The sequence below is a fragment of the Poecilia reticulata genome, linkage group LG12 (assembly GCF_000633615.1).
Source record: "Poecilia reticulata strain Guanapo linkage group LG12, Guppy_female_1.0+MT, whole genome shotgun sequence".
Classification (NCBI taxonomy): Eukaryota; Metazoa; Chordata; class Actinopteri; order Cyprinodontiformes; family Poeciliidae; genus Poecilia; species Poecilia reticulata.
In genome coordinates this window covers 18,008,131-18,021,299 of record NC_024342.1, presented here as the reverse complement: position 1 = coordinate 18,021,299, position 13,169 = coordinate 18,008,131, and the positions used below count along the sequence as shown (strand labels likewise).

Here is a 13,169-nt window from a genome sequence, read left to right as displayed (position 1 = left end):
GTGTGTGTGTGTGTGTGTGTGTGTGTGTGTGTGTGTGTGTGTGTGTAAAAGGTACAGGGGGCTCTGGTATGCACATGTGTGTACCAGCTTCAGTGTCTGACATGTTGGGGGGTCTGCACTCTAAAAACAGGGGTCTTCACATACACCCATACACACCCACACACACACCTCTGATATCAGTGAGTGGAGTGGCTGTGGCTAAGGCCTGGAGACGGCGAAGCTGTGGTGACAGTAATGAACTTCTGCAGAGCATCACTGGACACCCCTATCATCAGCTAGCTATCTAGCAAATCAGATCAAATCTTTTTTAAAGACAGTCATCAAACCTGATGGATGGCTACAAGTGGAAAGAGATTAAATGTATTTTTCATTGGAAAGTTGAAAAGGTCGGCATTGTGCATTTGCCAATTTGAATCAGTTTAAGTAAAAACTTAAATTGATTCTAGACTATTTTATATACAGTTGATTGGCTTTTTTTTCCAAGACTCCATTACATTTTTGGTTATTTTATGAGGGAATAACTGCACGGTGTTTTATTAGTTCCTTATGGAAAGCTGCATTTTTAATTAAGTTTTATGGAAATTACTTTTTTTTTCAGTTCTATTGTTTAACATTAATTTAATATTTTAGTGTTGGTCAAAGTGATGTTGAATTTCTTAATGGCCAAATATTTTATACATAAGCTGTCATATGGTATCCTAATTTTTACCCTCACTGTGTTAAACAGGAGCAAAGGAATTTAGTTTTTAATAATTATACAACCTAAAGATTAATCTGGGCCTGTATGCAATTTTCCCAGTATAATAATAACAACCTAAAAATGAGAAAGCAAAATTTAATCTTACTGCTAAAAGTGGAACCCCCGCACCCTGCCCGTCTAATATTGAAAAAAAGATCACTGTAATATTTGTAATGTTATTCAATTAACTTATTTATGGTAATTTAAAAATGTATACAAATACTAAGGCAAAAACACTAAATAAATACCAGCTACATTCAACAGTAAGTTTCAAAGAAACGTGCTTACTGAGTTTTTTGCTCCTCTGAAAACAGTGACAAAGGGAATCTATCTAGAGCGATTAGCTAGGCATGCTGCGGGCCGCTTTACATGCCCCTTCTAGCTTTCAAACTGTAATTTTATTTTGCAAGATTGATAAGTAAAGGGCTGATCTTCTTTAGTTTTAAACATCATGGCTGCTTGTGTTTTTGACAACCAAAAATATGCCCAAAGAGCTACATTTGTTTGTAGCTGACGGAACAGTGTGCAGCAATAGGTAAGGGAGGGGCACTGTGCCTTATGTACCAACATACATTTTTCTCTGGTATCTCAAGTGTACAAGCCCAGAGCCTTAGTAGATCCTCACTGTGTTTGTGTGTTTTTGTAGGGATTGTTTGAAAGAACTCGCCTCATCATCTTTGTACCAGGACAGAGACTCTGCGGTCAGGACGAACCAGTACTCTTTGGCTCCTCCCTTCATGATGCCGATGTTGTTGATGGTCAGCCAGCCCTTCCTGATCACCTACAAAAATAACCAAATTCACACACAAACACAGAAATAATTAGAAATTATTCTGTGTTGACCAGGATGTTGAACAGGTTTAAAATCATAGGCCTATCCATTGACAAATAAGCTCAGAAATGTAATTTCTGAAAGTGCTTCTATGGGAGATAGAAAACATCTTTCACACAAACTTTCACCTACATTGTTTTTTTTTGTTTTTTTTTTAGACACTTCCTTTTCTACCTCTCTCTCTTGACCTCGTTCTATCCTCATTACAGACAACATACATGTTTTATTTTCTTAATTTGCATGAATTATTTACCTTGTACCGATCGCTAACTCCTCTCTCCGGCTGAGTGAGAATGTGGAGAGAATGTTACAAAGCTATTGCCAACATAGGGGTTTGGGGGGGGGGATTTCAAGAAGGCCAAATACACAGAGTGGTTGTTGCTGCCATTACTGCAGCTGGGGGGCAGCAAGCAAGGTGGGGAGGAGAAAGGATGCTAAATGGCTGGAAAATGTTTTTTTCATTGTTCATGCGCTATGGTGCAAAGGCTTCACTGCTGCACAGCATACGGCATTTGCCATACAGATTGATATGGTAGCTTTTAAAGCGAGAAGGTTTCAGGCATTAGGTTACGTATTTAAACTTTTTCGAAAGCGCTTTATCTTAATGCTACAGTGACCTAGCGCTCTTTGAAGTAAAAGAAATGGTAACATTCTAGGTTTATCTTAAACCTATGAATTTCATGAGAAACATTTGCATACTTGCCATTTCTCCAGTCTGACTTATTTCCAATTAATTACTGAACTTCTCTGCAGTAATTATTATACAGTGGTAAATAATACCTAACGGGAATGAAAATTAAGTTTATTTTATTTTAGGAAGACATTTCAGTTTTTGGAACGTCTTTTCAGTAAGAAAATTAACAAAATTGCTTACTGCATTTATCAACTACTGCTCCATTACAATCATCTGCCAAAACAAAATATTACCAAGTATTTTTGGTTTAGTTGCTTGTGCAAATGTCTTAGCACACTTGAAATACCACAAAACTAACTAACAAGTAACTTTTCCATCAAGAGATTGAGATTGTTTTAATAATTCCTTAATATTGACAGAAAAAAAAAGGTTTTTCCAAGTGTTTACAGATATTTGGACTAGAAACTAGACAAAAATATACACAAGGACTTTATGTTTTTTGCAGTGTTATCTGTTTTATTTTGACTAAACTTAGACTTGTCTCTGACAAATCAAAAACAAAAAGAAAAACAAAAACAAATAAACAATTTATTGCCAAATTCTTCCTTGACATTTCTTTTCACTTAAAATAAATAAAGTAAAGATATCATATTAAGAAAAGAAAACTTCTAAGTGTCCTCTATCACTATTCTTCACAGCTACAATTAAAAGCATTACAGTGGAATGGTTTAATTTAGTCCTCCAACATGTGGCGAGACAAAACCTACACAGTACTCTTTAAGATGTCAATAAAATGTATTTAGCAAAATATCAGAATTTGCATTTCCTTTTTTTTTTTTTTTTTTGTTAATTTGGTGTTATGGATATTTCTCAGTTTTTATGCTTGAGCAGTGAAAAGTGAGTTGGTTGTGGTTGCGGCCGAAAATGGGTAGCAGACATTCTGACATACTTTCTGTGGGATTCCATTGCACTTTGTGCTGCCCAGTAATGTAACTGATTTCCAGCATTTTATTAGTTAGGGGATGGAAAAAATGTGGTTCCTCCATGCCATTCCTGCCAGTACTGACGCTGCTTCTCAACATTTGCTCTCTCACCACAATGACTAAATGTTTCACATTTTCACCTGCAGAACGTGAATACTCATAAATATGTGGTTCAAGCTACATTCTGAAAAGAATATGCATTATTCTGTTTATTGACACCCTGGACTTCTGGACCCTGGACTTCTGCTAAAAATAAATGTAACTGCAGATCAAAAAGTGGATAAATGACTTCCAGTGTTCCTGGAGAACAAGGGAGGTTAAAAAACAAAAACAAAACAAAGCTCATTGTTAAAGAACTACAACATTGTATATTTGAAATATTTTTCCACTGCACTAAAAGCTACATTTACTTTTTAGACAGTCTTTTCAAGACAGCTGATCATTTTGGAAGTTGCAGTGGGGGATCTTCACTGCAATTAACGTAATGCTTTAGTGTGCACAACACACTCTAATCAAGCTAAAATTAAACTTTTGAGCATTTTACATGCTTACAAACTCACTCCTGAGTTGTACTTTGCCTTCCGCGGTGTGACGGTGCAAACGTAGCAGAAGCTGTGGGGTCTTAAACAGCAAAGAACACCCAGCTCTAAACAGGAAGTGAAGTTCACCGCTTTGTTTACAGTGTGCCCCTGACCTTTGACCCCAATCATGGTGCGTGTTATGACAACTGAAAACAACAGGAGCACCATATGTGTCTCACACTGCAGGCCTTGTAACTTGTCTGTTCTTTTGAAACTTTGTGCGAATCGAAAAAGGATAGAGAAATGCTCTTTCGGGACGTTTACTGTTTTTATTTTCTCTTATGAACAGCTTTTTTTTTATCCAGTTAAAGCTCCAGCTGGTGAGAATCTGGGAAGAACCCCTCCAGATTGAACTTTTTTTTTTTTTTTTTTACATGTAACAGCACATTGATATTAAAGATGCAAAAACAATAGTAGTTTTTAGCAAGCAGATTGTTGTAAAATATCATGTTTAGTATCCAAACTATACTGGTGTGCTTGACAAAAGACAAAGAAAGGGGGGGTGGAGAGGGAAGTAGCTAAGCATCTGCCATCTACAAGCATTTAAATTACAAAAAAAAAAAAAAACTAATATATCCCACACGACATCCAGGGTTTGCTGTCATCTGTGCTTTTAAAAAGAAAAAGCTCAGACAAATACAGAAATAATTTACCTCAAGCTCAAACATAATGAAGGCTACTTGCAGACAGACATGCATACTGCAAAAGTGCAAACTCAAAACTCACCATGATTTCATCCTGCAGTAAAACCCCAGAGAGGAAAACAAAAAAAGGGGGGGGGAACAGAAAGCAAAAAGAGAAAGAAAACAATTAGGAGAATCATAAAGCGCTATGAAAAAAGTATTTTACCCTTTTTCTTTGTCCAAGTTTTGAGTCAACAAACAATTTTATTATTTGGACAAAGATGAATGAAATATATTTAGAAAAGGGGATAAACATTAACAAACCAGTGTGGCCCAATGTGGAAAAGGTTATTGACCCCAAAAACCTAATAAAACACTGTGGGGAAAAAATCCTATGGAAAAAAAAATCCTAACAAGTGTTTTTGATAATGAGAAACGTGTCATTAATATCATTATTGGGAATTTTAATCCACTTTTCAGAATTTTTGTAATTCATCATTGATTCCTCAAGTTTCTGAACCTCAAGGGTCTGTTTGATATCATGTCATCGCATCTCAATTGACTTTAAGTTCAGACTTTGACTAGACTACTCCCAAAACATTCATACTGTCCTGGTGTTTGAGCCAGCACTAGCTGTTGGTGTGTTTCAAACACTAACCCAAATGCCTTTGAGCTTCAGATTTATAAACCGCTGGTCAGACATTTTGCTTCAGAGTTTTCACATAGAGAGCAGAATTCAAGGTTCATGCAAGTCGTCCAGGGCCATCAAATTACCATCACTACCACGTTTGACTGTTTTTTGTGAATTTATTTTTCTGGAAGGCATTCACCTTTCAAAAACGTCCACTTTCTTTTCGCAGACCACAGAATATTTTCACGTAGGTCTTTGGGTTCATAAAGATGTTTTTTGGCAAATGGAGAGAGGCTTGATGTTCTTTTTTGGTTAGCACTTGTTTACGTCATGGAGCTCTCTTTATTGTTGAATCTTAAACAGTGACCTTAATTTAAGTAAGATGTCTGCAGTGTTTCAGATGTTGTTCTTGTTTCTTTTGTGACCTTCTGGATGAATCAGTGAAGCAGTCTTGAAGTCATTTCGGTGCCCCACTTCTGGGAAGATTTTCCGCTGTGCCATATTTTATCGTTCTGTTATTATTATATCTCACTTTGTCTCTCTGGAGCCTTAGGAATGGCCCCTTCTTTGTTTCTGAATTACTTTTGCATGCTTTTTTTTCCTTTTTGAGGTCTTTATGTGAACTTCATCAGGTCGTACAGGTTTTGTTTGAACGGCTTCTTGATTGTAAAAGTCTGGCAGTGATCTGGCAGTGTCCTGGGTGTGGTTAGCGTGACTAAACTCGGTTTTCCAACAGAGATTACTCACAGCTACTTCAGAATTTAACTGCGAGGTTGCAACTTTTCGCATTGGGACAGAATATTTTGGGAGAGGTTTTATTCTCCAATAAAAAAAATAAACCAATCACTTGAAAACTACCTTTAGTGTGTACCCAGGTTTAACCAGGTCTGTAAAAAAAATTTATTTGATGATTTAAAACTCTTAAGTGAAACAAAAGTAAAATCCATAAGCAAATTAAATCACTGACGTCAAAGGACAGATGTAAAAATTTATTTTTGAGAAGGCACTTAAAAATACAAGGTGCCCTGACCGGGGTTTGAACCCGCAACCTTCTTGCCGTGGAGCAACAAAGCTGACAACTGCTCCACTGTGCAGCCCGAAACAATTATGCATCTGATATTTCCCATCAAGGTTCTCGTGTGCTGACACAGCTTTGGCTTTCACCAAAGAGCCAAGAAAGTTTGACGCTCCTACAACTGTTGCAGATTACCATGCAACATGTACTACAGACGACTGCTGCTTTGCGGAGGAATCGGAAAGTTGCCAGTGGTAACAAAATACTGTTTAGCTGTGCAACATTTAACATGAGAGGAGACATTGAGCTGAGTGCCGACAGAAGGAAGCCTGAAGGGAAACTGCATTTAGTCCTCTGGTTGCCACCCAACAGATCAAACACATTTCATTGAATTCAGTCATATGTTACGGTTATCACGAAGCTCAAACGTCTAACTTTTACTTGGAAACTAATGTTGATTGGGGGATGTGAAAGTGGACATTTCTGATCGTGGCACCTGATTTCCAGCCGTCTTCTTCTTGTTCATTTGATTGATCCTCTGCTGAGCGCTGCAAAACAAAAAGAAGCAAGAATAAGCCCAGTGAACAATCCCACGACTTCAGGCAAGACGTGTTAGCAAAATAATAATAATAAAAAAAAAACCTCACTTTGCGAATCCAATGAAGTCTTCATGGTTCGTATTCATGTAGGACAATTCAATATCAATCAGCAACAGCACCTGCATAGAGAGGCGGACAGGAAACTGTCACAAATGATGCTTGCTTTGGTATCTAGTGAAGACATTTTCCAGCTTTAACATGAGAAACATGGATATGATGATATTTTGACGTGTTATTTAAAATGCAGTTAGATTTAAACTAAATAAGTTTCACGTTAACATATAGACAACAATAAATTAAATATTCGTTGCGATATTTCCGTTACATTTGTGATGAAAACAGAAAGCATTGCCACTACTATCTATCACTGCGCACAGTCAGAAGAATAAAGATAGATTTAAGGTCAAATAGGTTATTTCAAGACACTAAGAACATTAAGGAACTCAACTCTGTTTCTCATAACACATTGCATTTAGTAAAGTTTAAATTGTAAAAGCAGTAGTTATTGAGAACTGTATGGACCCAACAGAAGAAAAAAATCAAATAATCAAATCAACATGTTTTCAGTTTCTGTTTGGGTTTGCAAACATATCAATTGTATAACTAATTCTTAAGACAATGATGTTTTTCCTTGATAAAAATCATTATCTTGATGAAGTACAATCTCTGCATAAATGTACAGTGATGTCACAGTGATGGAGGTTTTTATTCCTGTTAAGAGGAAGTGCAAATAAACTCAAACAAAAACTCATGGAGAGAAATGAGATTGGCTCACGTTAGTGTCAGGTTGGGTTGCTACTTTCCACTGTTGCTACAAGCTTTCTCAGCTGAGAAGCAAATGACTTTATGTAATTTGCTGATAACATGTTGTGAATTTGTGCTACAGGAATAAGCTGACTTAAAACTTAATTGCAAACTCACAGCGGACAAAGGCACAAACTATGTCAAAATTAGCGCAACATTCAAGTGGAAACTAGATATCTTAAGTGAAAAAAAATTTAAATCAAATTTCACTGTTAACAATGGAAATGTTTTGATTAAAACTTTGTATTCTCTGCATTTTCCCCAGTTGCAGCTCTGGAGTATTTCCAGTTGTGAAAACAAAAATCACTTTCTCTTGATTTTCAATCCGTCTGTACAGGCACAATTTAGGTTAAGTCTAATTAAAATTTACTAAGCTATCTCTAACTTTTAAAGAAAAATAGGGTGTGACGGCTGCAGTTTCAGCCACACAAAATATAGTAATATTTACCAAACATCTCACTGGTAAAGTAGAGGATTATTCACTCTACTGTATTTATATTTTGCTTTCTTCAAGTGTAGTAATTAATTCACAGAGTAACAACGGATTGGTTTTAGTTTAGAAATTATTTATTTCCATAATCATATAAAGCTTTATTTGAAAATAAGTGGGCAAGTTTTACTTTACACTGTTATGTGTGTAAAACTTGATTAAACCCTTGTTTTTGCTTTGCGAGTTTCCTTAGTGGCAGCTGATCCGGTCCCTTGGCTGACGAACTAAGAGGCGGAAAAGGGGTGGAGCAAGCCAATATGGAGACCTGCATATAAACTCAAACAAAAACTCACGGAGAGAAATGAGATTGGCTCACGTTAGTGTCAGGTTGGGTTTTTATGTGTTTACCCCTTTTGATCAGTCGGCATTTAAGTTTCTCTCTGTCTCGATCTCGAAGGTCAGTTTGTTTGAATTGGTGTCGTTTTGTAGCCAGTTCTTTGAGTAGAGTTTGGTTACCTTGCCCTCTTTTATGGGCCCATAAACTTGTTGTTTTTTGTAGTCCAGCCAGGTTTGTTTCTAAGTTGAATAAAACTCCTCCTTTTTTTTTTCTCTACGTTAACCTCTGCCTGACTGCATCACTGCTTCGCCACTCGCATACGGGCATACAAGACCATGGTTATCTTTTGTCTCTTCAAATATCACATAAAACTTGAGATAAATGTATTGAAAAGGTGAGTATGTCAGTAATTATTCTTGTCGCACATGTTAATAAGCAGTAAAGCATTATGCTTGGTTTGTTTCTTGAGCCTTACCTGATCCTTGGTGCGGTTTTCTCTGTCTCTGATGTGCTGAGTGACGATTCTCTCCATCTCCTCTCTCAGCATGGGATACTGGGCCAGCTGTGAGCACAGGAACCAACAGGTAGGCAGCAAATAAACACACACAGTCAGACGTCAAACATACAAGCCCATTCTAAGACACATAATCACACATTCAGCGTCGCTGAAACGACACCTTAAAAATCTAGTGTGTTCTGAGGGTTCTGGGGTTCTGGGGTTTGCCAGACACTCTGCTCTTATCCCGACATGCTCTGTGGAAATTTGTTAGATTGGATTTCAACTCCTGAATATGTATTTTGTCGCCAATACGGGGGAAAACGGATAAGAGCAGAATCTGTGATATTACCACACAAAAGACAGAATAAACAATGTTCCTGGCAGAAAAGCTTCCTCTTCCCAGCACACCGCGGGTCTTTTTCCATGAGCTCATTGCAAACCCACAAACACAGACGCTGGTGGGCCTCCAATGTGACACGAACACATTTTGCCGAAGTGTGAGGAAAGAAGAAGAAGAATCAAAACCAAAAGGAATCAAAGCAATCGTGGTGCAAAAGAAAAGAAAAGAAAAGAAGGATCGCTGTTTCTGTTCAAGTTACAATGCGTCTTTTAATGTCTGTCTGGTGCTTTGATGGACAAAGGGGTGTGTCAGTGAACCGCTCTTTGGTCCACAGGCTGAATTACTGCTTCCTGTGTCCAATTACATAATGGCTGATGGGACCACAAGCTGGGGGAAAAAATGGGTCTGAAATTTTCAAACTATGGTGGCATTAAAGGTTGAACTATGACCTTGTAAGAGTTTGAAACAGATGATGAGTGACCATTTCTTTAAGGTTGGTTTGTCACGGATTCCCTCTGTCTACATGTTACAGCTGCCTGTAAGAAGTCAGGGCTGGCATTGATAAAATTACTCTTCTGTGCAGCACTGAAACATAACTGGAACTTGCTCTCCGTGCATGTTTGAGGTTTTCTGAATTTCTACTCACTCCATTTTTATTTGAGGGAGATTTGCCTTGTCCAAATTGGAGGCTTAAGGATATGAGATGTAAATTATTCAGAGGGCAACCGTGAGTTAAAAATGTCCTCATTGTTCCAACATGGATGAAGATATATCTGATGAGAAGGATTTTATGGTTTTTGAAGCTTTTACAATCACAACATAAGGAGAAAACTTTAAAGCCTTTAAAAATGCAAAGCCAGCAGACGAGTCTGACTCTCCCAAATTAAAGAGGAACATGACGCATTGTAGCTTGAAGTCAAGACACAGGATTTTAGAAACCAAATATGTTTTCTGTCTTTAAAAAACTGCATCAGAAACACATCACAGACATAAATTGAGCTATTTTATTTTCTGTAAGAATATAGGCATGCAATGCAAGGAGTCCAGGGACAGAAGGTACGAGACGGGGAGGAAGATCTTAAACTGGTCCCTTTGTGGATTTCTCTAAGCATTGTGTATTTAAATATAGAATCAATACGTATTCCATGTCTCAGAAAAGAAAATCAAGATAAACATCTGACAGAGAAGAGAAATCCCAAAGAGGTCACGCTATAGGAAGCAGCAGGTTTTACAGGTGTGGAGGATACAGAGGATGAAATGGAGAATAAAGAAATGAGAAATAAAGAGACGCTCAGAGCGTGCCAAGTCGGTGAGTGACCCAAGAAAAAACAAAGAAAAACGGTTCAGTGTATTTAACCAAACTTACAAAGACAGAAAAACACAAACCTGTTTCCAAAAAAGTTGTCACGCAAAATATATTACATATATATTTATTCCAAAGCTCTGCCAGGGTAACAAGAAAAAAACAAGAACAAAACTTTGTCATCTCCAAAATACAGGAGATCTACAAAGCTGAGCTAAAGTCATTAAAAAATTACTTCATAATCTGAACAAAAATTGTTTGACCTAAGAGACAATTGGAGAATAAAAAGGATCATCTGCATCACTTCCATTTTTACAGCCAGTCTCTATCCAACTGTTTCAATAGTGAGTGCAGATACACGAATTTAACTTAATGATGTCACAGCATCATCTTTAAATGCATTTGACGCATTTGTGTAAACAATCTGATCTGTTGCTGATTATTAGACTTAAAATTCTGCAGTACAAACATTACAACTTAGAGATGCAATGTAAGCCACACATATTTTCCTCCACTGCTTTAGAATTTTGCAACTGCTACTTAAATGCTGCAGCAATAACCCAATAGTAACAATTATGCAGACGCTCCGTTTGCACTGATGAAGTTCCTCTCAAATGAAATCTGAGCTCTGTCTTCCTCCATCTCTGCTGTGCTTCAGCATTGCCTCCAAACGATCTACTTGACTTTTGAGAGAGAATACTTTTTCTGCCATATTTTCATCTATAAAACTTACCAGATTCATTTTGTCATAAAATATCTAAATACTGTGTGGAGCAGCCTAATTTCTGAATGCGATGAATGTCTATTTTTATTTCAAACTTTAGGCTAATACCTGATCTGAACTTTTATATTTAATTACATTTGGGTTAGTGTTTTAGCTTTTTTGGAAACAAGGTTAAATGATTATAACCAAAATACATTAAAGGGTTTCTAGACTTTAAGAGATTAAATAATAAATATAATTATCTAATACATGCATTTAATAAGCTGGAAAAAAAAGTAGGGTCAATAACTTGGAGAGTTGGAGACAAATGACAACAAAAATATACTTAAAATCCCAATTAAACGGCGTAAGGATAGACTGATATTTGCTGGGCAAATCTTTTGTCAATAAAATCTTTATTATTTCTTCTTTTCATTACTTTTTCCAAGCTAATTTATGTAAATTATCTAATTTAAGCCTTACATATAGTGAACTCTTAACGTTCCTGTGTTGTTCATTGAGTTATAAACTCGCCATCCTAAAGATTCTATGATTAGGTATTGATTAAGTAAAACAAACGTATTGATTTTCATCTTCTTATGGAGTCACATTAGCGTCAGTATATGGGCGATATTAATGGTCTAATGTTTTTAAAACACTTTGCTATTACGTCATTTATTGCCAAATGTGATGCATTATTATTATTACTTTAGTAAATAAGAAACATTTGATGCAAGTTAAAATTACATTTTCTCAAGGAATTATGAACACGCAAATTATAAATCAGCTCCCTTATAGCTGTGTTCCCAAAAATATTCAACATCCATGGACTTTTACAACTTACAACTTAGCATTGACAAAATTCTAATTTTTTACTTTAAAATTGTTTTGTGGAAATGCTTGATTTGGCAATTTATACTTTACACTTTACTAAATATAAAGCCTCTAATGATGTACTTTAAATCAAAGTAGCTAAAAACATCTCCAGCGATCAGTCTACCCATACCTGTTTAGCTTAACAGAGATACTCAAAGTAGCTTCTATTGACTTTGCCATTTTACCTTGTGACTACACTTCTGAATGGTGGAGGTGAGTTCGCTCACTACCATATCTATACACTTCAGTGTGGGCTCCTTCAGCTTTTGGATCTGCTTTTTCACTATGGCCTCAAAGGCCAGGTCAGGGGTGAACAACCCCGTCCTGTTGGGATAAGCAGGCAGCACGAGAGAGAGAGAAAACGGGACGAAAACCAAAAGAGACCCAAGAGAAAAGAGCGAGTGAAGGCACCAAATAAAGGGTTGGGAGAGGAGATAATTAAGGAGTGAGAAAATTAAAGGTTGAATGATAGAAAAATAAAAATGAAAGGGGAGAACATAAGACACAAGAGATTGTAGGTGGGAAAAGACAAGAAAGAGGTTGGGGGGGGGGTTGGAAGGACAAACAGCACAGAAGGAAGAAACTGCGAGTGAGACATTTGGTTTTCCCTGAAGCCATTCTAAAACAGGACAGTGCTGGAGTCTCTCTCTACGAGAAAAGAGGAAACAGAAAGAGAAAGACCAGAGAAATAGTTAGAAATAGAGAGATCCCCCAGCTTGAACAACTCCGCCAGCCAAAACTCAAAGCAACACACAGCAAGACTGCAGATGTGCACCTGGACGTTCAGCCAAGACGCCCCCCCTCGCCCAGCAACCCTCCCACCCAAAGTGCTGACTCTTTCTCCTCCCATCCTCCGTGTCCTTCGACTTTCAGCTGGAGCCAAATCCCAACATATATTTCCAAAGTTCTCCAAGTGGTTGCAGGCCTGTTGAAATCATTTGGTCACGGTGGATCCATTTGGATAAAGACTTTTTGCTCATTGCTCTTGGCCCAGCTCTGAAACATGCGTCCCCGAGGCACGCCGAAGAGCCACTAGGCCATAACATTTCATGGCTGCAGGTGCACGGCTGCAGTCCCACACACGTGAAAGTTTGGAAGCTGACGTCATCCGAGATGGTTGCGGCGGGACAACTTACATCCTTCAAAATGTGCTACGATGTAAGCAAGCCCAAGCCCAATTAGTAAAACTGAAAATGAACAAAAAGGAAAACCTGACAGAAATTTGTCTTGAGATTATGTA

At 37.4% G+C, this 13,169-nt stretch overlaps 1 protein-coding gene across 15 annotated transcripts in view; it reads right to left on the bottom strand.

The window, feature by feature from the left end:
* Positions 1 to 13,169, bottom strand: part of dnm1a (dynamin 1a) — a 49,797-nt gene that overhangs the window by 20,713 nt on the left and 15,915 nt on the right. For 6 of the 15 annotated variants that reach the window (XM_017307796.1, XM_017307792.1, XM_017307793.1 and 3 more), the window contains exons 10-16: positions 12,115 to 12,577; positions 8,684 to 8,770; positions 6,686 to 6,756; positions 6,535 to 6,586; positions 4,496 to 4,507; positions 1,825 to 1,854; positions 1,407 to 1,520 (exon numbers count right to left, since the gene is read on the bottom strand). In XM_017307796.1, the coding sequence (XP_017163285.1) occupies positions 1,407 to 1,520; positions 1,825 to 1,854; positions 4,496 to 4,507; positions 6,535 to 6,586; positions 6,686 to 6,756; positions 8,684 to 8,770; positions 12,115 to 12,577 (829 nt within the window). The remainder of the gene's footprint in view (positions 1 to 1,406; positions 1,521 to 1,824; positions 1,855 to 4,495; positions 4,508 to 6,534; positions 6,587 to 6,685; positions 6,757 to 8,683; positions 8,771 to 12,114; positions 12,578 to 13,169) is intronic. The other 9 variants (XM_008424355.2, XM_008424353.2, XM_008424358.2 and 6 more) reach the window with 5 other exon arrangements.